The following is a 27,052-nucleotide window of genomic DNA, read 5'->3' on the forward strand; positions in this document are numbered from 1 at the left end:
TTGACGCTCATGTCCCAACATCAATCGGCACAGGCATTGTACATTCGTAAGTTCCTTCTGCCAAACATACGATTAATTTGTAGATCCAAGTCTCCAAGCCACTGTCGGTCGTTGTCCAATATCACTCGCCCCAGGCTTCACTGTTATAATATTCACTGTACATGAGGTTGCTCTCTCATCCATTTGGAGATGAGCATGTATTGTTTGTACGGGTTCTGTGGCTGATTGAGGTGGTAATTAGACCCAACTGGTGCCTTGTCTGCACTCGATTAACCTGGGGGCCTGGGTGGTTGGTATGTGTTCGGTTTCAATGTAAGGGGTGGCAATCCTTACGAGGGATGCTGAACTGTGCTAGAGGCAGGGCTGGACTGGGACAGAAATTCGGCCCTGGACTTCATCCAGACTGGCCCACTTACATTTTGAGTGTCCCATCAGCACCCCCTTACATCAGAGTGTCCCATGAGCAGCCCCCTTACATCAGAGTGTCACATCACCAGCCCCCTTAAATCAGAGTGCCCCATCACCAGCCCCCTTACATCAGAGTGTCCCATCAGTAGCCCCCTTACATCAGAGTGTCCCATTACCAGCCCATTTATATCAGAGTGTCCCATCACCAGCCCCCTTACATCAGAGTGTCCCATCAGCGCCCCCTTACATCAGAGTGTCCCATCACCAGCCTCCTTACATCAGAGTGTCCCATCAGCAGCCCCTTACATCAGAGTGTCCCATCAGCAGCCCCCTTACATCAGAGTGTCCCATCAGCACCACCTTAAATCACAGTGTCCCATTACCAGCCCCCTTACATCAGAGTGTCCCATCAGCACCCCCTTACATCAGAGTGTCCCATCAGCACCCCTTACATCAGAGTGTCCCATTACCAGCCCCCAGGGGCGGACTGACAACTCGTGGGGCCCCCAGGCAATAGGAGATAATGGGGCCCCCAGGCAATCAGTGATTACGGGGCCATGCAGTATACAATCACACAGTATACACAGACATGTTTCTATTGGACTGAGAAGACACTGTAGAGGTGGGGCAGCTATAATCTCAGGATTTTTAGACCAAAGGGATGTCAGTAAGGAATATTTCAGAGACAGATGTAAAAAAAAAAACACAGATTTTTACATACTGTCCTTGGTTTTACTGATGGGGCCCCCTAGTGGCCCGTCGCCCTCGGGCAGTGCCCGAGTGGCTGAATGGTCAGTCCGCCCCTGCTATCCCCCTTACATCAGAATGGCCCACTGAGCCATCGGCCCACCGGGAAACTCCCGGTAGTCCCGATGGCCAGTACATGCCTGGCTAGAGGTGCTGACACTATTCTTGGGGTTGAGAGGCAGGGTAGAGAACCAATCAAACTCAAGTACTTCTTCAGGGGTAACGCTACATATATGACTACAGTGGTGCCGCGACTGGGATTTTATACCGATACCAGATGTCCACAGGAAATATCCAGACTGCGAGACATAAGACGTCCTATCATTTAATTCCAATCTTTGGAGATGTGTGACGGAGGAAAACATTGGAAAGGATTAGCAGTCATACCTTGTGAGGAGGAGGAGGATGAGGAGGAAGAGGTCGCCATGACATCAGGAGATGACCCGAGATGATATCAGCTGGAAGGAGAACAAACAATAATAAACTCACTATCAGTGTGATGAATGGAATCAATAAGGAGTATTTTGTTTGCTTATGTGGATAACAATTGGCTGTCTGGTTGTCCAATCAGAGAAGGTCAAAATTGGATGGATACGTGTCATTTACAACCCATAGCTATGAGGGTTATTCAGAACCTTGATCCCAGCATTTATCTGATTGGTATAATCGGGGACCCTGTTTAGGGCCAACTTACAGACTTGTACGTTTAGGTGTCTCCTCCACACATACAAGACTATTACTAATCAGCTACAGAGTCAGGGCAGGACTTAGGGTGGTGGGGGCACCAGGGCTTGTGTCACTTTTGGGCCCTACCGTCTATACATTACCGCATTTATCAGCGTATAACACGCACCCCAAGTTTAGGAGGGAATTTTAAGGAAAAAACTTTTAGGAGGGAAGTTTAAGGGAAAAAAACTTACATTAAAATGCCCATCAATGTAGCCTTATCAGTGTCCATCTGCAGCCTTGTCCAGCGTCATTGTCATCTGCAGCCTTGGCAGTGTAGCCTTGTCATTTGCAGCCTTGCCCCAGTGTCATTTGCAGCCTTGTCATTGCAGTCTTGAAGTTTAAAAATGGTGCCGCCGAGATACAGAGTCCTGTGTATCTTGGCAGCTCTCTGGTCCTCTTGGCAGCTCTCGAGTCCTCTCGCAGTCCCGAGCGGAGCCGAGAGTACTTGGCCCGGCTCACAGTCACGCCCACTCCCTGTGTTATGTCCATCATAGGGCGGCACTGTGAGCGGAGCTGAGCCGAGTACACTTGGCTATGTATCTCTGTGGGGCCCCCTATTGGGCGGGGCCCATGGCCTTGAGCCCAGTCAAGCCCAATGGTAAGTCCTGCCCTGTACAGAGTATCTACCAGTAAAATGTCTCGAGAGAGGTCAGGTGATAAAAAGGAGAAGGCCCCAAAATGGAAGCAGCATGTGGTCAGAAGAGACCTCCATTCAATAATAAGATGCTTCCAAGAGGATTCTTCAGGAAGGTCAGTATTTATGGATCATTAAAAGAGGTTAAAAAACACAATCAAGGCTCTTTAGTGGCCACTTTGTCAGGAAAAGGTGTACAGTACACTTCATGGGTGGGACCTGTGTGCATTCCTTCCGTCTAGACTAAACTGTGTACAGTATACTGATATGTCAGGTTTTTCTGATTTTGAATTATGATTTGTCATATGAATGCTGAAGAAAATATTCAGAATAATGTTCTGATGAACCACAGATTACAAATATTATAAAACTAAAAAGACTCATGCCGCGTACACACGGCCGGACTTTCCGGCAGATTAGGTCCGACAGTCTTCCCGACGGACTTTCGGCTGAGTTCCAACGGACTTTCTGAACTAACAGACTTGGCCACACACAACTGGACTAAGTCTGTTCGAAAGTCTGTTTTGTTTTTAACGTGTTGACGTAAACGGGACTAAACAAGGAAGTTCGATAGCCAGTAGCCAATATCTTCGTATCGGACTAGTATACAAACAGTTTTCCCGATTTTAGTCCACCGGAATTGAGTCCGTCAGATTTGAAACATGTTCTATTGTTCTGTTTTTTTCGAAAAACGATCGAACTAGCCCACACACAATCGGACTGTCCGACGGACTAATCCCTTCGGATCTAGTCTGCCGGGAAAGTCCGGTTGTGTGTACGCGGCATTAGAGTTGGCTGTGAAAGGAAAGTTTGCATGCAGGGCAAATAGTTGCAAGGACACATTTAGTACAGAAGACAGAGGGGCTAATTTACTAAGAGGAATGCGCTGCGCCGGTTCATACCTCAATTTGTGCGCCAGATAAATTATTAAATTATGAACCGGCGCACGCATAAGCACAAGAGATGATAATATGCCGGTGCACGTGATAATAATATGCCAATAATAATATGCCAATAGCGCATGCCGTATCATTAACAGTCCATTCACACAGGGGCAACATGACTTCCAGCGTGACTTTGGGAGGCAACTTGGAAATGACTTGAGTGTGAATCACAGAGCAACTTGGGGCGACTTACAACATGACTTGGGGCGACTTTAATAAAAAAATAAAAAAAAACGGTCAAACCAAAGTCCGACCATCTAGAACGTATATCTAAAAACTTCTGCGCTCTATGGAAAAAATGGAAAGTAACTAGTAGAAAAAAGCAGCAATCACTAAATGAGTGGTCTCTCACTACTGGAAAATAAAAATAAAAAATGTGATGCGCTAATTTCAAACCATAAAATAATCGTAATAAGCCACAAATATGCAATTATAAAATACAAAGTGCAACTGTGCATAAATTAGTCAAATAATGCTTCTGTGCATATATAAAAGTGATAGCTAGTGCATAAACCATAAGGTGACTCTATGTGCAAACAAACGCAAATTTGTCATATAGACCAAAATACATACATATATAAAGTGTGTAAACTTATTGCAAAATGTATATAGTGAAGCAAAGACAAGTTCGGGGTATACGTTGAAGTGATAGCTAGTGCAAGGACCATAAAGTGACTAAATGTGCAAAAAACGCAGATTTGTCATACAAAACCTAAAAAACAAAAACATATAAAGAGTGGATATACTTAAAAAGTGTATAAAATGAAGCAAAACCAGGTACTAAAATAACAAACAAAAATACAAAAATAAAAATAAAATGTTCAATTCAAGTGACCAGCGTGATTGAAGATAAAATGTCCCATACACAGTCAGATCATGCAATTCGATAAATGCACTAAGTAAAACGTGCAACGTGCTGGGCAATCAATCCATCCGTGATGATCCGTGCAATAGAGTGCAAATAATATGCAATTACCTCACTGCTGTGAGTAAACAGCAATATAAATGATGAACACCAGGATGATTGCAGAAAACGGCTGGGTAACACAATCTTTAGGAGACTTCTCTAACTTCCTCGTGAATGGCAGGTAAACTCAAAGGAATAGATTAAAGGAGACCGCCATAGTGTAGTATTTAAAACATCTAAGTTTTATTAAACAAGTTTTAAAACTACTCACAAACGAAGCTGATATAAACACATCAGACAGACAGCATTAGAGTAAAACAGGATATGGACATCACTTCCGGGTTCCGGAAGCATTATTTGACTAATTTATGCACAGTTGCACTTTGTATTTTATAATTGCATATTTGTGGCTTATTACGATTATTTTATGGTTTGAAATTAGCGACCATCTAGAACGTTGTGACGTACAACACGTACAACGGGACTAGATAAAGGAAGTTCAATAGCCAGTAGCCAATAGCTTCCGTCTCGTACTTGCTTCAGAGCATGCGTAATTTTTGGTCCGTCGGAAAAGCATACAGACGAGTGGTTTTCCCGATACGAATTGGTTCCATTGGAAAAGTCCAATGAGGCATACATACGATCGGAATATCCAATGAAAGGCTTCCATCTGACTTTTTCTGTCGGACATTCCACTCGTGTGTACGCGGCATTAGACTGAGATTTTTGGAAGTAGCAGGAGTGTTAGTATTAGTAGGGACATTGAAGTCACCAAGAATGATAGTGGGGATTTCAGAAGAGAGAAGGTAGGGTAGCCAAGCAGAGAAGTCATCAAGAAAGGTTGATACCGATCCAGGGGGCCGGTAGAACACACAGCTATCCTTAGAGAAACCGGAGAGAAAAGATGAAGACAATGTGCCTCAAGTGAGGAGAGTGACAGAGAAGGAGGTGGGTGAAGTACCTGAAAGTAGACATGTGCAAAAGGAAAAAATTTGTTTAGTTTCGTTTTGTTTTAATTCGTTAATTCATTAATTTCATTTAGTTATATTCGTTAACTTCCTTAAATTAGTTTTCGGATTTCGTTTAGTTTTCTACTGACTTCGAAAAATCAGCCACATTCGAAAATATTTCAACCAAATTTGAAAATATTTCTACCGGATTCGAAATGATTTGAACATGATTCGACATTATTTCAACCGCATTCGAAATGATTTCAACATGATTCGACATAATTTCAACCGCATTCGAAAATATTTTGTGACCCGACTTTGGGGCCACATATCTCGGGATCACTTGGTGCTAGAAACTCCAAATTTGGTATGCAAACACAATAGAACTAGCACTACAACAATTTGGAGTTTCTAGCACTAAGTGACCCCGAGATACATGGTCCTAAAGTCGGGTTACAAAATATTTTCGAATGCGGTTGAAATAATTTCGAATGCGGTTGAAATAATTTCGAATGCGGTTGAAATAATTTCGAATCATGTTGAAATCATTTCAAATGCGGTTGAAATAATGTCGAATCATGTTGAAATCATTTCGAATGCGGTTGAAATAATGTCGAATCATGTTGAAATCATTTCGAATCCGGTATTGAGTCGAATTTTGGCCTGAATTTGTTAGCATTGTAATTCGGTTATTCGGATGCATCCGAATAATGAAAATTCTTCCGAATCGGAACGAAACGAAATGCACATGTCTACCTGAAAGGCGCTATGTGGGGCTAGAAGTATTCCAATACCCCGACTTTTGCTTCCACTGGATCTGGGGGAGTGAGTCCAAAGAGGACCACCATGGGCTAGGGCAGCGGAAGACACGGTGTTGGATTCATGAAGCCAGGTTTCGGTAATGGCGAGTAGATTAAATGAGTTAGCGATAAAGAGATCATGGAGAGAGGATAATGAATCGCCTCAGGGGACTTTTGCTGCTAGTGTCCGTCTGGGTTTTCAGAAGAGATGGGTCTTGAGCTTCTTCCTGAAGGCCAGATAGTTTTCCTCCGAGCGAGTAGAGCATTCCATAGCCGTGGTCCTTGTACTGCAAACCTTTGTTCGCCTTTTCATTTGTAACGGGTCTTGGGGATGTGGAGGAGGTTCTGGTTAGTTGACCGGAGATTGTGACCCTGGGTGACCCTGGGCTTTATTTTGTCGCTGAGGTATTGCGGGGCTTTTCCATGTGTACTTTTATGAGTGAGGCAGAGGGTCTTGAATGTAACTCGATCCTTCACGGCTAGCCAATGGAGGGTCCTCAGGGTCGGGGTGATTGATTCCCATGTTTTTTTTTCCAGTTACCAGGCTGGCTGCTTTGTGTCTGGACAGTTTGTAGATGTGAAATTTGGTATTTTGTAAGTCCTAGGCAGAGGGAATTTGCATAGTTGAGTCGGGAATTCATGATTGTTCCAACTACTGCTGCTGTATCTCCTTCTAGAAGGGGGTGAGTCTATGCAGTAGGTGAAGAAGGTAGTGAGATCCACTGACTACTGATCCTATTTGTGCATCCATCGTCATGTCTGAGCCCAAGATGACTCCGAGAATTTTGGCTTTAGTGCTGGGGGTGATGGGTTGTCCGAGGATGGTGAGTTTGTTACAGACAGAGCAGCAGACATTCCTAAGGGCGCAAGAGAAAGGGAGTCTGATCTTGGGGAGAAGAGAAATGGCAACTAGATTATGTGGATTGCGGCTGTAGCCAGAGGGTGTAGGGTGATGGGAGCATTGGGCACAGGTAAATGATGGAGGCCCGAGGTTTGGGGATATATCTCCAGAGGTTAGGAGAAGCAGAAGGGTAAGGGAGGAAATATGGGAGTGTGATTTATAGGAAGGGACACGCACCAGTGTCCTGGAGTGGGTGTAGAATTAGCAGGTGGGTGCAGTAATAGGGAGGGTAATAGGGAGAGGACAGAAGTGAGGATGAAATATATAAGCTGTGGGGTGGAGAAGAGGGGTGAGGCCGGGTTCACACTGGTACAACAAGACTGTTTTACGACTGTGATCCTACTTTGCCCTGCTACGTCTGTCCTACTTCTATCCGACTTGGATGAACAAGATAAGATTTTGCTCCGACTTTGATATAGTCCAATTTGTCCTTTGACCAATCAAAACAATCCCAGAGTGACATAAATTCCTTTTACTGCTGCTGTGATCACCATGTTAGATGTCACAAGTCGGATGGTTAGGACAAGGATCCTACTTTGATCTGACTTCAATGATATTCAATGGGCTGAAGTAGGATGCAAGTCGGACCATTTTTCAAAGTACAGGAACCTTTTTCAAAGTCGGACCGACTTGTGTCGGACCAGTTAAGACGCTCTCATAGGGAACCATTGATTTGCACACGTCATGCGACATGAGCTCCCAATGTCGGAGCATTTGTTGTACAAGTGTGAACCCGGCCTGTTAGTTTAACTTCTCCAGATCCACATTATAGCCGAATGATGGCTACAGTACGGACCTACTTCACCGGGAGGGGGCGTCAATACACGTCCTCCTATGCTCGCGCGGCCTGCGCGCCCCCTACAAGGGGGGGGCAGCACACTTTGTGATCAGACCCTTACCACATGATCAGCTGTCAGCCAATGACAACCGATCATGTGATGTAAACAGAGCCGGTAATCGGCTATTTTTTCTCCTCACGCCATGGCCCATTTCAGAAGATCTTACACAGCCATGGCTCGCCTTGCTGACATTCAGCGGTGACACAATCTGCCGGTCAGACGTCTTATTTTCAATTGCCTGGCGCGATGGAACTCAACCTTCTATATGCTTGATAGGCTGCTCCAGCAGAAACGTGCAGTTAACGTCTACCTGTATGAACTCTGCAGCAGAACAGGTTCTGGGGAGCTTGTTTTTTTTTTCACCGTGCCAGTGGCTGTACATGCGCAACGCATGCAGACTTCTGCGGCCATTTAAGGAGATCACCAAACTGGTCAGTCGCAGCCATGGTGCCATCAGTGACATCGTACCTTATGCCTTCTCTATGGATCGTGCATTGCGTCGTGTCATTGATCAAGCCGTGGAGGAGCAGGAGCGGGAAGATGAGGAAGTCGCAATGCTGGATGAATTCCCAGGGGGGCTACTCTATCTGAGACAAGTCAACAAGAGGAGTCTCAAGAGGAGTCAGAGGAGGATGGTGCCGGGGCGGATGAGGTGGAGCAAATAGAGCATGCTTTAAACCTTTCTGGCATCTCTGTTTTTGTGCGTGGATGGGGAGAGGAGAATGAGGAGGACAACATTATCCTGGATGATGAGCAGGAGCCAGGCCACCACACTGCTTCCAGTTTAGTGTAAATGGGAGCCTTCATGCTCCAGTGTTTTAACAGGGACCCCCGTATAAAAAGCATAAAAGTCAAGGACCAGTACTGGGTGGCAACATACTTAGACCCCCGGTGCAAACACAAAATGGTGGAAATGTTACCACCGTCACAGAGGGCTGTCAGAATGGAGCACTTACAGACCTTGCTTCGACAACTGCTGCATTCTGCTTTTGCGTGTGCTGGCAGAGGAGGAATTCCCACTCCCAGAGAAAGAGTTGCGGGTACCAATCCAATAGCGCCTGCAAGAAGAGGCCGGTTTGAAGATGTGTTGGTGACTTCAGATATGGGGTCATTCTTTCAGCCGACCCATCGACAGGTGTCATCCGGATCCAGCATCAGGGAACGCCTAGACCGACAGGTGTCCGACTTCATCGGGTTAACGGCCGATGTGGACGCTCTGAGGAGTGATGAACCCCTGGACTACTGGGTGGGCAGGCTTGACCTCTGGCCAGAGCTTGCCCAATTTGCAATGGAACTGTTGGCTTGCCCCTCGTCCAGTGTCCTGTCCGAAAGGACGTTCAGTGCAGCAGGGGGGATCGTGACCGATAAGCATACTCGCCTAGCTCACAACAGTGTTGACTACCTCACATTTCTAAAAATGAATGAGGCATGGATCTCAGGAGGAATTCAACACATGTGACCAGTAGACCATGTATATGCATAACTCTATAAACGATTTATTTAATCAAGCACACAGACCTTTTTTCTACCTTTGGCTCACTTCCTTGTACAAAAAAAGCACACCGTACTATATGCCCATACCCTCCTGTTTGAAGAGGTTGAGCGGTGTCATATTTTTGGGTCCCGCAGCGAGTTGCTGGTATCAGTGCTGCTGTCAGTGCTCTCTTGTGCTCTCTCTCTATCTCGGTGCTGGTGTCAGTGCTCTCTATCATGGTGCTGGTGTCAGTGCTCAGTTTCTATCGTGGTGCTGGTGTCAGTGTTCTATCTCAGTGCTGGTGTCAGTGAGGGAGATAGCAGCGGAGAAGCCAATCAGCAGGCAGTGCCAGCACCTTGGCTGAGGTTCAGCACTGAACTGGCACCTCTGGACCCCCCCCAGCGGAGCCCTGCATAGGTGGGGGTAAGGGCCGGGCAGAGGGAGGGGCTCAAGCACAGGTTGGCACACTGGGACAATGGCACAGGACAATGGCACAGGACTGCACTGCCCTGACTGTGGCACTAATCATCTCCTGCACCCCCTTCATAGCCTGGCCTGACCTTGCCTCTCCTACATGGCATTCATGCGCTCCTAAATTGTCAAAATTTCACAGATAAAAAAAGAATGCTTGTCGTTGTCGATCCCAGATTCACTTAATACTTTTGTTATGTCAGTGTCCATGTTGTGGGACTATGTGTGCACAGCTAGTAAGTATTTTGTGGCTGAAAATATGACCTGGACGTTTTTTAGGTTTGCCTGCCATTAAAGTCAATGGGTTCCGCTGCAAACTTTGCAGTTTGCAAAATTTTGGCCACGTTCGCGTTCGCGAAACGTCCCGTCGGAAGTTCGTCCATCATTGGTCTGGGCAGGAGGGGGTGAGAGCGCCCGGTAAGCAAGTGGTTAAGGATAGAGGACACAGCTGTCAGAAGGAGTGGTAGACATTGCATGTTACAAGGAGAAAGAGCTGAACGGGTAAACAAGGTCACCTGTAGTCTGTGTGTTTTTTCAAAGTATTTTCCTGTGCTCATTCACTGAAGTACAAAGTCAGAAAGAGAAAGAGCCCCCTTGGAAAATGTGCCGTCCCCAAGAGATGCTTAGTTATATACTGCTCACGGATGGATCCGGGGGAGGGGGCAATTGCGGGTGAGTGAGCTTGTGGGCGGCTCCATTAGTGGGTGGCTCCATGAGCGGGCGGCTCCACGGGTGAGAGCGTGGGTGGGTTGGGCGGCTCGGTCAGGGAGCGGGTGGGTGAGAGAGCAGACGAGCAGCTGCGTGGCTCAGTATGTGATGGGGCTGCTGGCCAATCAGGGAGCAGGCAGGCAGGGGGAGCAGAGAGATGACATCTCTCACCACCCACCCTGCATCCCTGCGGTTCCATCCTCACTGTGCAGGCAGCCGCGGGCAGCAGAGAGATTACATCATCTCTCTGCTGCCTGACTGGTAATCTGCTGCCTGACTCTGTGACGCAGCGAGAGACCACCTTAGCAGGAAAGTGACGTGGCAAGTGACAATTGTAGCAGACAAGTGACAATACGCATCTGGTGGCAGGTGATGTGGCAAGTGGACAATCCACAACTTGTGGCCCGAGGGCTTTCACACTGGAGCGGTGCGCTTGCAGGACGGGAAAAAAAGTCCTGCTAGCAGCATCTTTGGATCGCTACAGGAGCGGTGTATTTACCGCTCCTAAAGCGCCCCTTTCCATTGAAAACAGTGGGGCAGTGCAGCTAAATCGCTGGCATAGCGCTGCTGCAGTGGCGCTATGCAAGTGGTTTTAACCCTGTTTTCAGCCGCTAGTGGGGGTTAAAACCCCCACGCTAGCGGCCGAATAGCGCTGCTAAAAGGACGGTAAAGTGCTGCTAAATATAGCGCAGCTTTACCGCCAGCGCCCGCAATGTTTCAGTGTGAAAGTAGCCTTAGTGTCCTGCGAGCGCACTGATCCAGTGTGAAAGCCCTCGGAGCAGCGGCTCTTTCAGGGCTAATTTAGACCCCTTTCACGCGGGGGCGCTTTGCAGGCACTGCATCGCTAAAAATAGCGCCTGCATAGCGCCTGTAAAGAGCTGCTCCTGTCTCTCCAGTGTGAAAGTCCTGAGGGCTTTCACCCTGCAGTGGTGTGCTGGAAGGATGGCAGAAAAAGTCCTGCAAGCAGCATCTTTGGAGCGGTGGAGGAGCGGTGTATACACTGCTCCTCCACCGCACCTGCCCATTGAACTGAATGGGCACCGCAGCAGAACCGCCAGCAAAGCGCCGCTTTGCGGGTCATTTTAACAATTTTTCGGCCGCTAGCGGGGGTTAAAACCGGCCCGCTATCGGCCAAAAACCCTAGCAAAAACTACGCTAAAAATAGTTGACGCTTTACCGCCGACAGCCCTCCGACGCCCCAGTCTGAAAGGGCTCTAAGGCCCCTTTCAGACTGGGGCGCTTTGCAAGCGCTACAGCGCTAAAAATAGCATCTGCAAAGCTCCCTGAAACAGCCCGAGGGCTTTCACACTGGAGCGGTGCGCTTGCAGGAGGGTACAAAAAAGTCCTGCAAGCCAAAGCTTTGCAGCGCTGTAGGAGTGGTGTATACACCGCTCCTAAAGTGCCCCTTCCCAGAGAAAACAATGGGGCAGTGCTGCAAACCCGCCCGCAAAGCTTCGCTTTGTGGGTCATTTTTAACACTTTTTCGGTCGCTAGCGGGGGTTAAAACCGGCCCGCTATCGCCCAAAACCCCAGCAAAAACTACGCAAAAAATAGTGGCGCTTTACCGCCGACGGCCCCCCGACGCCCCAGTCTGAAAGGGCTCTAGGCCCCTTTCAGACTGGGGCGCTTTGCAAGCGCTACAGCGCTAAAAATAGCACCTGCAAAGCTCCCTGAAACAGCCGCTGCTGTGTCTCCAATGTGAAAGCCCCCGAGGGCTTTCACACTGGAGCGGTGCGCTTGCAGGAGGGTACAAAAAAGTCCTGCAAGCCAAAGCTTTGCAGCGCTGTAGGAGTGGTGTATACACCGTTCCTAAAGTGCCCCTTCCCAGAGAAAACAATGGGGCAGTGCTGCAAACCCGCCCGCAAAGCTTCGCTTTGTGGGTCATTTTTAACACTTTTTCGGTCGCTAGCGGGGGTTAAAACCGGCCCGCTATCGCCCAAAACCCCAGAAAAAACTACGCAGAAAATAGTGGCGCTTTACCGCCGACGGCCCCCCGACGCCCCAGTCTGAAAGGGCTCTAAGGCCCCTTTCAGACTGGGGCGCTTTGCAAGCGCTACAGCGCTAAAAATAGCACCTGCAAAGCTCCCTGAAACAGCCGCTGCTGTGTCTCCAATGTGAAAGCCCCCGAGGGCTTTCACACTGGAGCGGTGCGCTTGCAGGAGGGTACAAAAAAGTCCTGCAAGCCAAAGCTTTGCAGCGCTGTAGGAGTGGTGTATACACCGCTCCTAAAGTGCCCCTTCCCATAGAAAACAATGGGGCAGTGCTGCAAACCCGCCCGCAAAGCGTCGCTTTGCGGGTCATTTTTAACACTTTTTCGGTCGCTAGCAGGGGTTAAAACCGGCCCGCTATCGCCCAAAACCCCAGCAAAAACTACGCTAAAAATAGTGGCACTTGGGGGCGCATGCGCGAAGCTCACCATGACGGACGCATCCCGTTAGAGCTCCGCTCTCACCGCCGCAATCCCGAGCCATAGCACTGCATTCCCAGTCGGCAATCACCTCAATCTTTGAGGACCCACATAGCGGAGCGCCCTGTGCTTCTCCCGGAATGGTTCTGACCGGCCACCGGGGCAAAAATAAGCCGAAACCAACCAAAGAAGCACTGGCGCGTGCTTCCTTCAAAATGGCGGCGAAGGCCTCAGCGGCGGCCCAGCTCACTACCAGCCCGCAACATCATGGGAGCAGCGATGAGGAGGACACCTCCACGGAGTGTATGAACATACCGCAACCTACCTCACAGACAGGTATGTCCCAAGCAGACTTCTTGAAACACATGGAGACCATGCTCCACAAAGCCCTCAAAGCCACATCTGACCAAATAACAGACAGACTTACCCGTGAGATCCGTGACCTAGGCCAGCGCACAGCAGACCTCAAAACGAGGGCAGACGACACGGAACTCACAATACAAGAATTGGTCCGTGACCAAGCTAGCCTCCGAGATGACAACGCGGTCCTCCTATCCCGTTTAGAGGACGCAGAAAACCGCTCACGGAGATCAAATCTTCGCCTTCGTGGCATCCCCGAGACGGTAGACGACTTGCAGTCTTTTACGACCGCTCTTTTTCAGGAACTGTCCCCGTCGATCCCGATCGAAGGTCTTGAATTCGATCGGATTCATAGAGCCTTAACGCGTCGTCAACCCGAAGGCCCTCCCCGAGATATCATAGTGAAACTTCACTACTTCCGAACGAAAGAGCAACTGATTTCGGCCGCACGAAACAAACAAGATCTGCTATTCCAAGGTCACGCATATCAGCTCTTCACCGATCTTGCACCCTCGACGATTGCAAAGAGACGTGCCATGAAACCGCAGCTCCAAATATTGATGCAACATCAGATAAAATATGCTTGGCGCTTCCCTTTTGCGCTCCACTTCTCCTTTCAAGGTCAACAACATACCTGTTCTTCATCCGAAGCCCTACAGAATTTATTGGAATCTCTTCACCTTGTGGCACCTGAACCTCGAGACACATCTCTCCCACGCACTCCAGCTCGTCCTGCTCCCTACTCCTATGCAGCTACACCAAGACGGAATCGTCAAGCTACTCCAAGCTCCTCTTCTGCTAAGCGGGACACCCCGAAACGTTCCTCCAGCGTAGGCTTCCCTAGCCCGAAGGTCTTTATTCCCCGCTGAGAAACGCTCTTACCAGCTTTTTTGCCCTACTTTTTGCTTTGGCGTCCTCATTTTTTGAGTCGTCAGTTCTTGGGACTTGCAAACCCTGATCTTCTCACAGTATTCTGTTTATCTCTTTTTCTTTTTGTTTTTTTGTTTCAGCATGGACATCTCTACCAACCATAGGATTCTTATGATAGTTTCTCCACAGCTATATCGTAAAGCGAATCATATACTTCCCTTCCCCCCCCCTCCCCTTTTTATATATATATATATATATATATATATATATATAATTTTTGATCTATTTTTATCCCCCATACTGTTACTTCACGGTTCACTTTTTACTGTGATTGAAACCCCTTTACACCTCTTTTATGTATACTTGAACTGCCACATTCATCTGGTAGAGTTTGTTATTATTAAGTTTTGTTTTTTAACTATACTGTTAAATGTTACTTCAACGGGTACGCGGCGGTGAACAGTCACTGCTCCCCCCATTTGTTGATGCACACTCCGCCTGCCCGCCCTCTGGTCGGGCGGACCGCAACAACAATTTGTTGGGCGGTGTGCCTTTGCTCGCACCGCCTCACACCTCTTCCCCCCTCCCTGCACAAACTTTTCCTGCTCTTACTTTTTCTTTTCCTCTGCTATACCCCTCCCCTCCCTTTCTTTCTCCTTGGCTGGTCGGCCCGCTCGTGCCCTAACGGGTCCCCCGAGCATACTCTTTCCCTCACGCAATGGCCCCCCTGAACATTTTGTCCTTAAATGTTAAAGGACTTAACTCACCACAAAAACGGGTCAAGGCATTTCGCACGTTTCTTACCCTGAAGGCCGGCATAGTGGCCCTTCAGGAAACCCATTTCTCTAAGCACGCTACCCCCAAATTCTTTCACTCCAAATATCCTCAAGTCTTTACAGCCTCCGCAGATACGAAACACAGAGGGGTCCTTCTTGCCTTTCACCATACCCTTTTATTCACCCCCGGAACTGAAATTAAAGACCCTGATCGTCCATACCTTATACTCACAGGTCTACTCCAGGACACGGCTGTCACAATAGTCTCCTACTACGCTCCTAATACGAATCCCAACCCGTTCTTCTCCCACCTCCTCCAGGTCATCCGAACACACCACGTCGGTGCCCTATTCATGTGCGGTGATTCCAATCAAGTTCTTTACCCACACCTGGATAGGTCACCCTACTCCCCGGAACAACTGGCCCCCTCCATGAAACTCCGCAAACAATTTCAAAAGGCGGCACTGGTAGACACCTGGAGGGAATGTAATCCCCTTAAGAAAAACTATACCTTCTATTCTAATCCCCATAAGTCTTTCTCTAGAATAGACCATATCTTTATACCCGTAGCATCTGCTCCCACTCTCCTCCACTCACGCATTTACCCCATTACTTGGTCAGACCACTGCGCTACAATCACGACTGTTTCTTCCATTATCCCTCCTCCCGTTAGCAGAGAATGGAGCATGAATTAAACTCTCCTTTCCAACCAATCATATTGTCTAGATATCCAAGTAGCCCTCACGGAATACCTCACCCACAACACCACCCCAGGTATCTCCCCCACTCTCCTCTGGGAGGCTCACAAACCGGTTATTAGGGGCACGTGTATCTCTGTCGCCTCACACCTCCAGAAGATCAGGCAAGAGCGTTCCTCCCAACTAGAGGCCACCCTCCACCAACACTATCTCTATTTCCAATCTGACCCTACAGTTTCTAATAGGTTGGCGTTCGAGAAAACTAAACTAGAGCTAGACCTACTTTTAACTGAAGAAGCTGACAAGCAACTCCGTAGATCCTCCCACACTGCTTACATTAAAGCCAACAAGCCTGATACTTTTTTGGCGATGCGTTTAAAGAACCCCGAGAAATCATATAAGCCCATAAGACTTCGAATATCACAAAGAGGTCCCACCAGTAACCCCGCTAAAATTCTCACTGAGTTCTCCACTCAATTGTCAAAGCTATACGCAGCCACATCATCCTTCCCTACTTCTCAAGCTGATGCCCTGCTCCACCCTCTACAACTACCCCAGCTATCTCCTACAAATCTCGACACAATCGAAGCCCCCATTGCTTTATCTGAAGTACTGGCGGCCATCAAATCTCTCAAACCTCATAAGCGTCCCGCACCCGACGGATTACCTGCAGCCTACTACAAAAAATTCTCTGATACGCTAGCCCCAATCCTTACACACTCCTTTAATTCTATCCTCCAGGGTCAGTCTCTGGGCAGGGACACATTGACAGCCATCATCACCATGATCCCCAAACCCAATTCTGACCACTCAATTTGGTCCAATTTTAGGCCCATCTCTCTGCTCAACGTGGACATCAAGATCCTTGCCAAGGTCTTGGCCCTACGCCTGAACCCAATTATAGGTAGATTGATCCATAAAGACCAAGTGGGATTTATTCCCCAGAGGCAAGCTAGTGACAATATCCGTCGTGTGATTCTCCTCCAACATATAGCAAAATCGAGAAACATCCCTATGCATTTGCTCTCGCTTGATATACGCAAAGCGTTCGACACGGTATCCTGGCCATACCTTCACTATATTTTACAACGTTGGGGCTTCGGCCCCCATTTTCTAAGTTGGATAAACGCTTTGTATGCCCATCCCCAAGCTTACGTTAGATATGCTGGTTCACGCTCATCGCCCTTTCCCATTCAAAGGGGGACGAGACAGGGATGCCCCCTCTCCCCCATCCTATTTGCATTAGCAATAGAACCCCTGGCGGCTCTGATAAGGGCACACCCCGATATACGCGGTCTCGAGTTAGCTTCAACATCACATAAGTTATGCTTGTTTGCCGACGACGCCCTACTTTTCGTCACAACCCCCCACATTACATTACCTAACCTCTGTAAGCTTCTAGATAGCTTTGCTACTATATCGGGCCTAGAAGTCAATCAAACTAAATCCAAGGCCCTCAATGTGTCCCTGCCAACAGATGACCTTAAACGGCTACAAAATAATTTCCCTTTCTTATGGTCCTCATCCTCCATCCCTTACCTAGGCATCCAATTGACGAACGATCCATCCTCCCTCTACCGTACAAATTACCTTCCCTTACTCAAGAGATTTACGAGTATCTTGGCTTCTTGGCAGCCGCTTTGTGTCTCGTGGCTGGGTAGAATTACAGCGGTCAAGATGTCCCTTCTACCTAAATTACTCTACTTCTACAGAGTTCTCCCCACTACGGTTCCCCCGTATTTCCATCGTATCATGCAAAATAAAACCTTTAAATATATTTGGGAGCCGACCAGACCGAGAATTGCTAGATCTGTTCTCTTCCGCCACAAGACACAGGGCGGCCTAGGGGTGCCCAACTTCTTACAGTATTATAGAGCAGCTCAAGTGGCCCAACTAGCTCTTTACCATGCTAAATCAGAAATTCCCTTGTGGGTTAGCCTTGAAGCTGTAGATGTCCACCCCATTGCCATTTCCAACCTACTCTGGTTACCCCATTCCAAGAGAGGCCCCCTCACAAATCCAGTTACCGTGCATTCCCTGAAAATTTGGGACGCTTCTCGTAAATCCTCCGCACTCATATCCACGCATACTCCATTGTTATCTATTTTTGGTAACCCGCTCTTCCCCCCGGCTCTCACTGAACCAGGCCTTTTTACAACCTGGTTCGGAGCAGGCATAACCAGAGTCTTAGACCTCTTGAGGGGCGGATTGCCAAAAACATTCCATGAACTCCATGAACAATATCACCTTCCCAGTGTGGAATACTTCCGTTACCTTCAGATTCTACACTTCTTACAATCTCTCCCTAAGCCCAGTCCGACCCAACACCACATATCATTTTTTGAAAAAATATGCAACTCAGACCCACATGCCCCAGGTGTCAAATCGCAATTATATGCTCACCTCAATTTCCCCCCCCCCCCGTCCCTCCCACCATACGCAACGAGGTGGTCGGCCGATCTGTCTATAGACCTAGACGTTGACGCCTGGAGCGAGATTTGGACTAATACCAAGAACGCATCTCAAAATGTTGTTGCCTCTGAGGCCAATTTTAAAGTATTAATGCGTTGGTACCTAGTGCCAGCTAGAATCGCCAAATACGTTCCAGGATACTCGGCGTTGTGTTTTAGGGGTTGTAACACTGCTGGCACCCACCTGCACATCTGGTGGACGTGTCCGGTAGCCCAGCAATTCTGGGTAGCAGTGTTCCAAATGGCATCCACTTTATTCAAACTCACTTTACAGCCAGACCCTGTCTTCGCTTTTGTCACGTACCTGGTGGTGAGCCTGGAATGCAGGAAGCGGCCCCTCGTATCCCCTGGCTATCGGACCCCTGAAGGTGGAGACAGGTATTCGACAGTCCAGAGGGCACAAGTGCCTGGTAGATGGTATTGGTCCGGAAGGTCAGCTGGGCACAGATAACAGACTGGTATAGCGGATGGTGCTTGACTGTCCCTGGCAGGCACAAGTGCGGGAACTGGCTGGTAAGCAGATGTTCTGTAATGCAGGAACTCAGGTAGGTAGCAGGAACAGCGGAGTCAGATACAGGCCGGGTCAGCAGGAGAGGATCAGCACGGTACAAAGGGATGAGGCAGAAAACGTAGTCAAACAGGCAGAAGTCGTAGGCAGGCAGCAATCAATCAGAGTCAAGGGAACGAGCCGGAGGTCAGGAATCAGATAACAGGTTCAGATGCAAACAACACGGATCACGGACACGCTGTAGACCGGACAGCACGGGTGAAAGGGAGCCTGTGACTTAAGAAGGCCTTAGGGCGCCAAACGGACGTACGACGGGTCAGCGCGCCCTCGCACGTAGACGTGCACCCGTTCGTGACCCGCGTGCGTGTGCGTTCGTGTTGACGCGAACGCGTTCATTGGCTTTAGCGCGCGTCAACGGGAAACGACGAGATCTCCACGACGGATCTCTACGGGTGAGTCTCTTGAATACGACCGAAGTGCCCGAGTGGCCATGACATTGCCCCCCCCCAAGGGGCAGCCTCCGGATGCCTAATCGAGCCAACTTATTCGGGTAGGATTTCTTGAAGGCGCGGATGAGTCTTTTGGCGTGGATATTGGTCTCCGGCTCCCAGGAGTTCTCCTCAGGTCCATATCCTTTCCATTTGACTAGGAATTGAGTCTGGTTCTGCCTTTTCCTACAGTCCAGAATAGCCTCTACCTCGAACTCCATTTCCCCATTGATCAGTACGGGTTCCGGAGGGTTGGAGATTCTGTCGGTGAAGAGGTCCGTGACGGTGGGTTTGAGGAGTGAGACATGAAAAACTGGGTGGATTCGGAAGGATTCCGGGAGCTTGAGTTCAAACGCCACATCGTTAAGTTTCCTCTTAATTGGAAAAGGACCTATGAATTTTGGGCCCAGCTTCTTAGAAGGGCAGGAGAGTTTAAGGTTCAGGGTAGACAGCCAGACCCGATCCCCAACCTTAAGGTCCAGCTCCCCTCTTCTCTTACGGTCAAATACGTCCTTATTATGCTCCTGTGACCTGGCCAGGGTTTCCTGTAGGAGCTTGTTATTCTCCTCAAAGAAATTCAGGTTCTTCTGAACCGCTGGCACGGAAGATTCAGGAAGGTCGCCAGACAGGAACAACGGGTGAAAACCAAAGTTTGCGTAGAACGGGGATTGCTTGGTGGCCGAATGAACAGTATTATTGTATGCAAACTCCGCCATTGGTAACAGAGAAGCCCAATCGTCTTGGGAGAAAGACGAAAAGCAGCGAAGATATTGTTCCAATGTTTGGTTTGTTCTTTCGGTCTGGCCGTTGGTCTGCGGGTGGTAGGCTGAGGATAGGCGAAGGTCAATTTTCAATGCTTCGCAGAGCGCCCTCCAAAATCTTGAGGTGAACTGCACCCCCCTGTCGGACGTGATGTTGGCAGGAATGCCGTGAAGCCTCACAATTTCCTTTATAAAAGTGTTAGCTGTCTCCGCGGCTGAAGGGGTGCCCTTCATGGGCAAGAAGTGCGCCATCTTGGTGAGTCGGTCAACCACAACGAAGATCGTGGAATGGTTTTCTGAAGGGGGGAGTTCAACGATGAAGTCCATGGAGATCATTCTCCATGGTCTGTCAGGGACGGGTAGTGGTTTCAGAAGGCCCCAGGCTTTTAATTTGTCGCCCTTACTTCGGATGCAAGTGGTGCAGGCTTGTACGTAATTTCTACAGTCATCTTTCATCCGTGGCCACCAGAAGGTGCGTCTGAGTAGTTCCAGGGTCTTGAATGATCCAAAGTGGCCAGCCAAGGGATGGTCATGACAGGAGGCCAAAACCAGAGTTCGGGCTGCCTGGGGGACGAAAATCCTGCTCTCATGCCAAAGAAGGCCATCACTGGAGGATAACGGAATGCCAGATGGAGGAATGGCGCCTATGGACGCCTGCTTAAGCTGAGAGATCACGTCTCCCTGGAGAAGAAGGAAGTTCCCAGCCGAGAGAATGGTGTCAGAAGATGGTAAGTTCTCCGGCTGACTGAACATACGGGACAAAGCATCCGGCTTGGTGTTCTTGGATCCAGGACGGTACGTTATATGGAATACAAATCGGGAAAAGAAGAGTGCCCACCTGGCCTGACGAGGCTTAAGTCTCTTGGCTGTCTTCAGGTACTCTAGGTTTTTATGATCTGTGTAGATCAAGATTGGATGAGTAGCCCCTTCTAGTAAATAACGCCACTCTTCGAGGGCGGACTTGATGGCTAAAAGCTCACGGTCTCCAACGTCATAGTTTCTTTCAGCCTCTGATAACTTGCGGGAGAAATAGGCGACTGGATGGAGTACGGACTTGGGTCCCTGCCTTTGGGAGAGTATTGCTCCTACTGCTATTTCCGAGGCGTCCACCTCAAGGGTATACGGTAGAGCAGGATCGGGATGTTTCAAGACCGATGCGGAGACGAATAGGTCCTTCAGAGACTGGAAGGCCTTTTGTGCTTCGGGAGTCCACTGGAACCTTCGGTTCTGTCTGGTCAGCTCAGTGATGGGGGCGATGATAGCAGAAAAACCTTTTATGAATTTGCGGTAAAAATTAGCAAAGCCCACGAATCGCTGGACTCCCTTTCTATCTGAAGGAGCAGGCCAATCTTGGATGGCTGAGATCTTCTGTGGGTCCATCTCTACTCCTCTTACCGAGATGATCAAGCCGAGGAACTGAATGCTCTGCTGTTCAAAGATACATTTGTCTGGTTTGGCATACAAACCGTGGAGGCGGAGACGGGTCAGTGCCTTCTTCACGTGTTCCCGATGAATGGCTAGAGTGGAGGAGAAAATTAGAATATCATCCAAGTAAATTATTACAAACAGATCTAGATAGTCCCTAAAAATATCATTAACAAAATGTTGGAAGGTGGCCGGGGCATTGCATAGTCCAAAAGGCATCACCAAATATTCGTAATGCCCAAAGCGGGTACGGAAGGCAGTCTTCCATTCGTCCCCCTTCCTGATGCGTACAAGGTTATAAGCACCCCGAAGATCTAACTTTGAGAAGAACCTAGCAGATCCTAGTCTTTGGAAGAGTTCAGGTACCAATGGCAGGGGATAGCGATTTTTGATGGTAATCTTATTCAGGGCCCGATAGTCCACACAAGGGCGTAGTGAGTGATCCTTCTTTTCAACAAAGAAGATGCCAGCGCCTGCCGGGGAGGTGGAAGGCCGAATAAACCCCTTCTCCAGACTGTCATCTAGATATGATTTCAGGGCACTCAGCTCAGACTCAGAAAGGGGGAAAATTCTGCCGAAGGGGATTTCTGCCCCCGGGAGTAGTTCTATTGGGCAGTCATATGGCCTATGAGGAGGAAGGGTCTCTGCACCCTTTTTGCTAAAAACATCTAAGAAGGCGTGGTATTCCTTGGGTACCGCTAGTCGGGTATCATCATCAGATTCGGAACAGAGAAGAATCGAGGAGTCCCCGTCAGGATTCTGGCAGCAATGCCGGTGGCAGTAGTCCGAGGGGAATTCGATGGTTCCGGTGGTCCAATCAATCCGTGGGTTATGTGCCCTCAACCAGGGCATGCCAAGGATGATTGGAAACAGCGGGGACTGAATAACATCCAGGCACAGAAGTTCTTGATGAGTCCCGGCAATGACAGCAGGTAAAGGACTAGTCTCCAAAGTCACCGGTCCTGAGCCCAAGGTAGATCCGTCGGCCAGGTATACAGAGAGCCCCTTCTCCCTTGGTCTGAGGGGAATCCTATTTCTTCGGGCGAAGGACGAGTCGACAAAGCCACTGCAAGCCCCGGAATCAATAACCGCGTGGGTTTGGATAGTCCTTCCTGGGAGCTGCAAAAGGACGGGAATGGCCAGATGAGAAGTGTTATCAGGCAGCACAGAAGAAGGAACAGGAGGAACAAGAAGGCACTTGCGTAACTTGGCTGGGCAGGCACGAACAAAATGTCCTGGCTCTCCGCAATACAGGCAAAGGTTATTGGCCCGGCGACGTTGACGTTCTTCTGGCGTCAGAGACGGGCGCAGGAGCCCCAGCTGCATAGGCTCTGAGGTGTCCGGAGTGGATGCAGGTGGAGCAGGGGGAGTAGGGTGACTAGGCACCCGTGGTAGCATCCAGATTGGACGGGTAGCCGTGGAAGAGCGTTCCTGGCGGCGTTCTCTCAAGCGCCTGTCGATCTGGATGGAGGTGTCTATTAGAGCTTCTAATGTCCCGGGGATGCCTACACGGGCCAACTCGTCTTTCAAGGCCTCAGAAAGGCCCAGGCGGAACTGAAAACGCAGAGCCGCGTTGTTCCACTCTGTGTCCGCACTCCAACGCCGGAATTCAGAGACATAGTCCTCCACTGGTCTATGACCCTGCTGCAGGGCACGTAGGGCTGCTTCTGCGGTAGCAGCCAGTTGGGGATCTTCATAGAGCTTGGACATTGCCTGAAAGAAGGTATCCACAGAGTCTAGAGAAGGGTCTTTACGCTCTAACAGACGGTGTGCCCAGGTCTGAGGTTCATCTGTCAACAAGGAGATGATGAATCCCACCTTCGTTGCTTCACGGGAAAAGGTCCGGGGTTGCAAAGCAAAATACAGCTCGCAGGAATTGCGGAAGGCCCTAAACTTGCTTCGGACTCCCGTGAATCGCTCCGGGGTTGGCACCCTGGGTTCCGGTGGCAACATAACTACTGAGGGCGAAGCATGGGCCCCTGGGGCGGCTGGTGCTGAAGCAGATAGTGCCTGGACTTGTTCTTCCAGTCTTCCGTAGCCCTCCTGCAGACTCTTGACTGCTTGAGTAAGGCCGGCCAGATGATGGCAGAGTTCGTCCATGGAGGAGGCTCCCTGCGCAGGCTCGGACATGGCTGTCCGGTACTGTCACGTACCTGGTGGTGAGCCTGGAATGCAGGAAGCGGCCCCTCGTATCCCCTGGCTATCGGACCCCTGAAGGTGGAGACAGGTATTCGACAGTCCAGAGGGCACAAGTGCCTGGTAGATGGTATTGGTCCGGAAGGTCAGCTGGGCACAGATAACAGACTGGTATAGCGGATGGTGCTTGACTGTCCCTGGCAGGCACAAGTGCGGGAACTGGCTGGTAAGCAGATGTTCTGTAATGCAGGAACTCAGGTAGGTAGCAGGAACAGCGGAGTCAGATACAGGCCGGGTCAGCAGGAGAGGATCAGCACGGTACAAAGGGATGAGGCAGAAAACGTAGTCAAACAGGCAGAAGTCGTAGGCAGGCAGCAATCAATCAGAGTCAAGGGAACGAGCCGGAGGTCAGGAATCAGATAACAGGTTCAGATGCAAACAACACGGATCACGGACACGCTGTAGACCGGACAGCACGGGTGAAAGGGAGCCTGTGACTTAAGAAGGCCTTAGGGCGCCAAACGGACGTACGACGGGTCAGCGCGCCCTCGCACGTAGACGTGCACCCGTTCGTGACCCGCGTGCGTGTGCGTTCGTGTTGACGCGAACGCGTTCGTTGGCTTTAGCGCGCGTCAACGGGAAACGACGAGATCTCCACGACGGATCTCTACGGGTGAGTCTCTTGAATACGACCGAAGTGCCCGAGTGGCCATGACAGCTTTACTCAATAAGTCTCCTGAATGTTGCACTCGCAATCAATTGAAACTTTTTCTCCAGCTTACAACTGCAGCGAATTAAACCATAGCACACGCCTGGAAAACCCCAACTTTACCCCTGCCTGCCGTTAAGAATAGGGTAACGCAGGCCATGATCCACAGTAGGACTGAAGCCAAATTCCTTGACCGTCTCCCCAAGCATAATAAAATCTGGCAACCATGGGCTGATCACTTTTTGCGTGTTAATGTCCATTTAGATGCATTGGACTGCTGATATAGCATGTTCAATACTACCCGAACTCTTGTTCTTTGTAGGCCCCCGTGCCTGGGTGGGTCGGCCAGCCCTATCCCTCCTGTCCCACTCCCCTTCCCCTTCCCTGTTTCTCCCAGTCTTACTTTCACACCTCTCGCTTTTCTTCTCCTTCTCCTAATATGTCCCCCTCACTGAAAATTGTCTATCACACAGGCCAACAATCCCTACCTGGGATTGACCCACAAACTTAGGAAGGTTTTTTCCCTCGTTCTGAAGTTTCTATTATCTTATTACCTTCCTGTTCTCATATTTGTTGTGCATTTGTAATGTATCTTTTCATGCCTACTCTACTTTACTGTTCGGGTCTTGACACCCGTTGTATATGCAAAGTACTTGATACATTGTCGCAAAATGTTTTGTAATCCTGCACACCAACAAGTGAACTACACTGTGTAACTGTTATGATGCTTGTTAATAAAATATGTTTCAAGAAAAATAGTGGCGCTTTACCGCCGACGGCCCCCCGACGCCCCAGTCTGAAAGGGCTCTAAGGCCCCTTTCAGACTGGGGAGCTTTGCAAGCGCTAGAGCGCTAAAAATAGCACCTGCAAAGCTCCCTGAAACAGCCGCTGCTGTGTCTCCAATGTGAAAGCCCCCGAGAGCTTTCACACTGGAGCGGTGCGCTTGCAGGATGGTAAAAAAAGTCCTGCAAGCCAAAGCTTTGCACCGCTGTAGCACCCCTTCCCATAAAAAACAATGGGGCAGTGCTGCAAACCCGCCTGCAAAGCGCCGCTGCAGCGCTGCTTTGCGGACGGTTTTAACCCTTTTTCGGCCGCTAGCGGGGGTTAAAACTGCCCCGCTAGCGGCCGAAAAGCGCTGCTGAAATGATGGTAAAGCGCCCCTAAATAAAGTGCCGCTTTCTTCCAGTGTGCGCAATGCCCCAGTGTGAAAGTAGCCTAATGCCGCGTACACACTACCAGACTTTGACCAAACTGGTCCGACGGAACGGACAATTGGACCGTGTGTGGGCTCCATCAGACCATTAAAATGCCAGTAAAGCGCCGCTTTACCACCAGCGTGCGCAACGCCCCAGTGTGAAAGTAGCCTAATGCCGCGTACACACTACCAGACTTTTCAACCGAACTTGTCCTACGGAACGGACAATTCGACCGTGTGTGGGCTCCATCGGGCCTTCAGCTGGACCTTTTCTGTTGAAAAATCAGACGGACTTTAGATTTAGAACATGTTTCAGATCTTTCCGACGGACTCGAGTCCGGTCGAAAAATCCGGTTGTGTGTATGCCAGTCCGACGGAGGAAAACCGACGTTAGGGCAGCTATTGGCTACTGGCTATGAACTTCCTTATTCTAGTCCGGTCCTACGTCATAACGGTCGAGTCCGTCGGTCTTTGGTGTGATCGATTCGACGGAAGTCCGTTGAAAGTCTGTTGAAAAGTCCGGTCATGTGCACATGGCATTAGTGCAGATAAGGCACCAAGTTTAATGACCACCTTAATCAGCCACAGAACCCGTGTAATTCATGTGTGTTCGGGTTTAAAGGGGTGAGGGGGCAACCCTACCGGGGACACTGTGCCGAGGAGAGGTAGGTGGGTGAGAGGTCACGTGGGTAGGTGACGGGTCAGTGCACTCACCATGCTGGCAGATCTCTTCTTCTCAGACTTGGCGGCTCCCGACTTCAGGCCCGCTTTGGCACACTTCTGGTGAGAGCAGCGCCACTCCAACCGCTCAGGACACAGGAGAGTACCTCAGCACACAGCTCCAGCTCTACTTCCTACAGCAAACGTGACCGCCTCTTCACTTCTTTATTTTTATTTTTTTAAAGTAATTTAATGTAACAAACAACTAATAGACACAACTGGAGGAAGTGGAGGTCACGTCTCCTGTCACATCTGCATCCCCCGGGTATCTGGCTGCAGACTGCAGCTCCACATTGGACAAGAAACACACGGGACCTACGCTACACTTTTTTTTGTTTTTGCTTTTTTTTTTTTTAAATAAACTTTAATGTAACAAACATTCGACAGACACAACTGGTGTAAGTGGAGGTGACATGTTTCCTGTCACATCTGCATTTCCCCACAAGGGGGGTGTGGCTGCAGAGTGGAGCTCCACTGATGACAGGAAGCATGTGGCCTCCACTCCACTTCTTTTTTTTTTTTACTGAACTTTATTGTTATCGTTATTGCAGGAAGTGGAGGTCACTTGTTGCACGTCCATGATTTCTGTGTAGAGCGGAGCTCCAGTGACTGCAGTTTTCAGCTGAGCCGTTCTGTTGTCTTTATTTATTACATTTGGGATTTGAAGAAATATAAGGGATTTTTTTTTTGGCAGTTTTGTACTTTCTGTGTTGAAGTGCTCTCCTTAACCACGTAAGGTCCGAGCCTCTTTCTGAGATTTGTTGTTTACAAGTTAAAATCAGGTTTCTTTGCTAGAAAATTTCTTAGAACCTCCAAACATTCAATTTTTTTTTGTAACACCCTAGAGAATAAAATAGCGGTCGTGGAAATACTTTCCGTCACACCATATTTGCGCAGCGGTCTTACAAGCGCACTTTTTTTGGGGGTAAAAAAAAAAATCACTTTTTTTTTATTAAAAAATAAGACAACAGTAAAGTTAGCCCATTTTTTTTTTATATTGTGAAAGATGATGTTAC

At 49.0% G+C, this 27,052-nt stretch overlaps 1 protein-coding gene across 2 annotated transcripts in view; it reads right to left on the reverse strand.

Moving 5' to 3' along the window:
- LOC143961812 (NACHT, LRR and PYD domains-containing protein 3-like) overlaps positions 1 to 26,328 on the reverse strand; it is a 117,535-nt gene extending 91,207 nt beyond the window's left edge. Inside the window, exons 1-2 of one of the 2 annotated variants that reach the window (XM_077471142.1) lie at positions 26,031 to 26,328; positions 1,543 to 1,613 (exon numbers count right to left, since the gene is read on the reverse strand). In XM_077471142.1, the coding sequence (XP_077327268.1) occupies positions 1,543 to 1,582 (40 nt within the window). In that variant the 5' untranslated portion in view covers positions 1,583 to 1,613; positions 26,031 to 26,328. The remainder of the gene's footprint in view (positions 1 to 1,542; positions 1,614 to 26,030) is intronic. The other variant, XM_077471143.1, reaches the window with a different exon arrangement.
- Between the last annotated feature and the right edge of the window lie 724 nt (positions 26,329 to 27,052).

The sequence above is a fragment of the Lithobates pipiens genome, unplaced genomic scaffold (assembly GCF_037356315.1).
Source record: "Lithobates pipiens isolate NorthernLeopardFrog02 unplaced genomic scaffold, aLitPip1_a1.2 Scaffold_8, whole genome shotgun sequence".
Classification (NCBI taxonomy): Eukaryota; Metazoa; Chordata; class Amphibia; order Anura; family Ranidae; genus Lithobates; species Lithobates pipiens.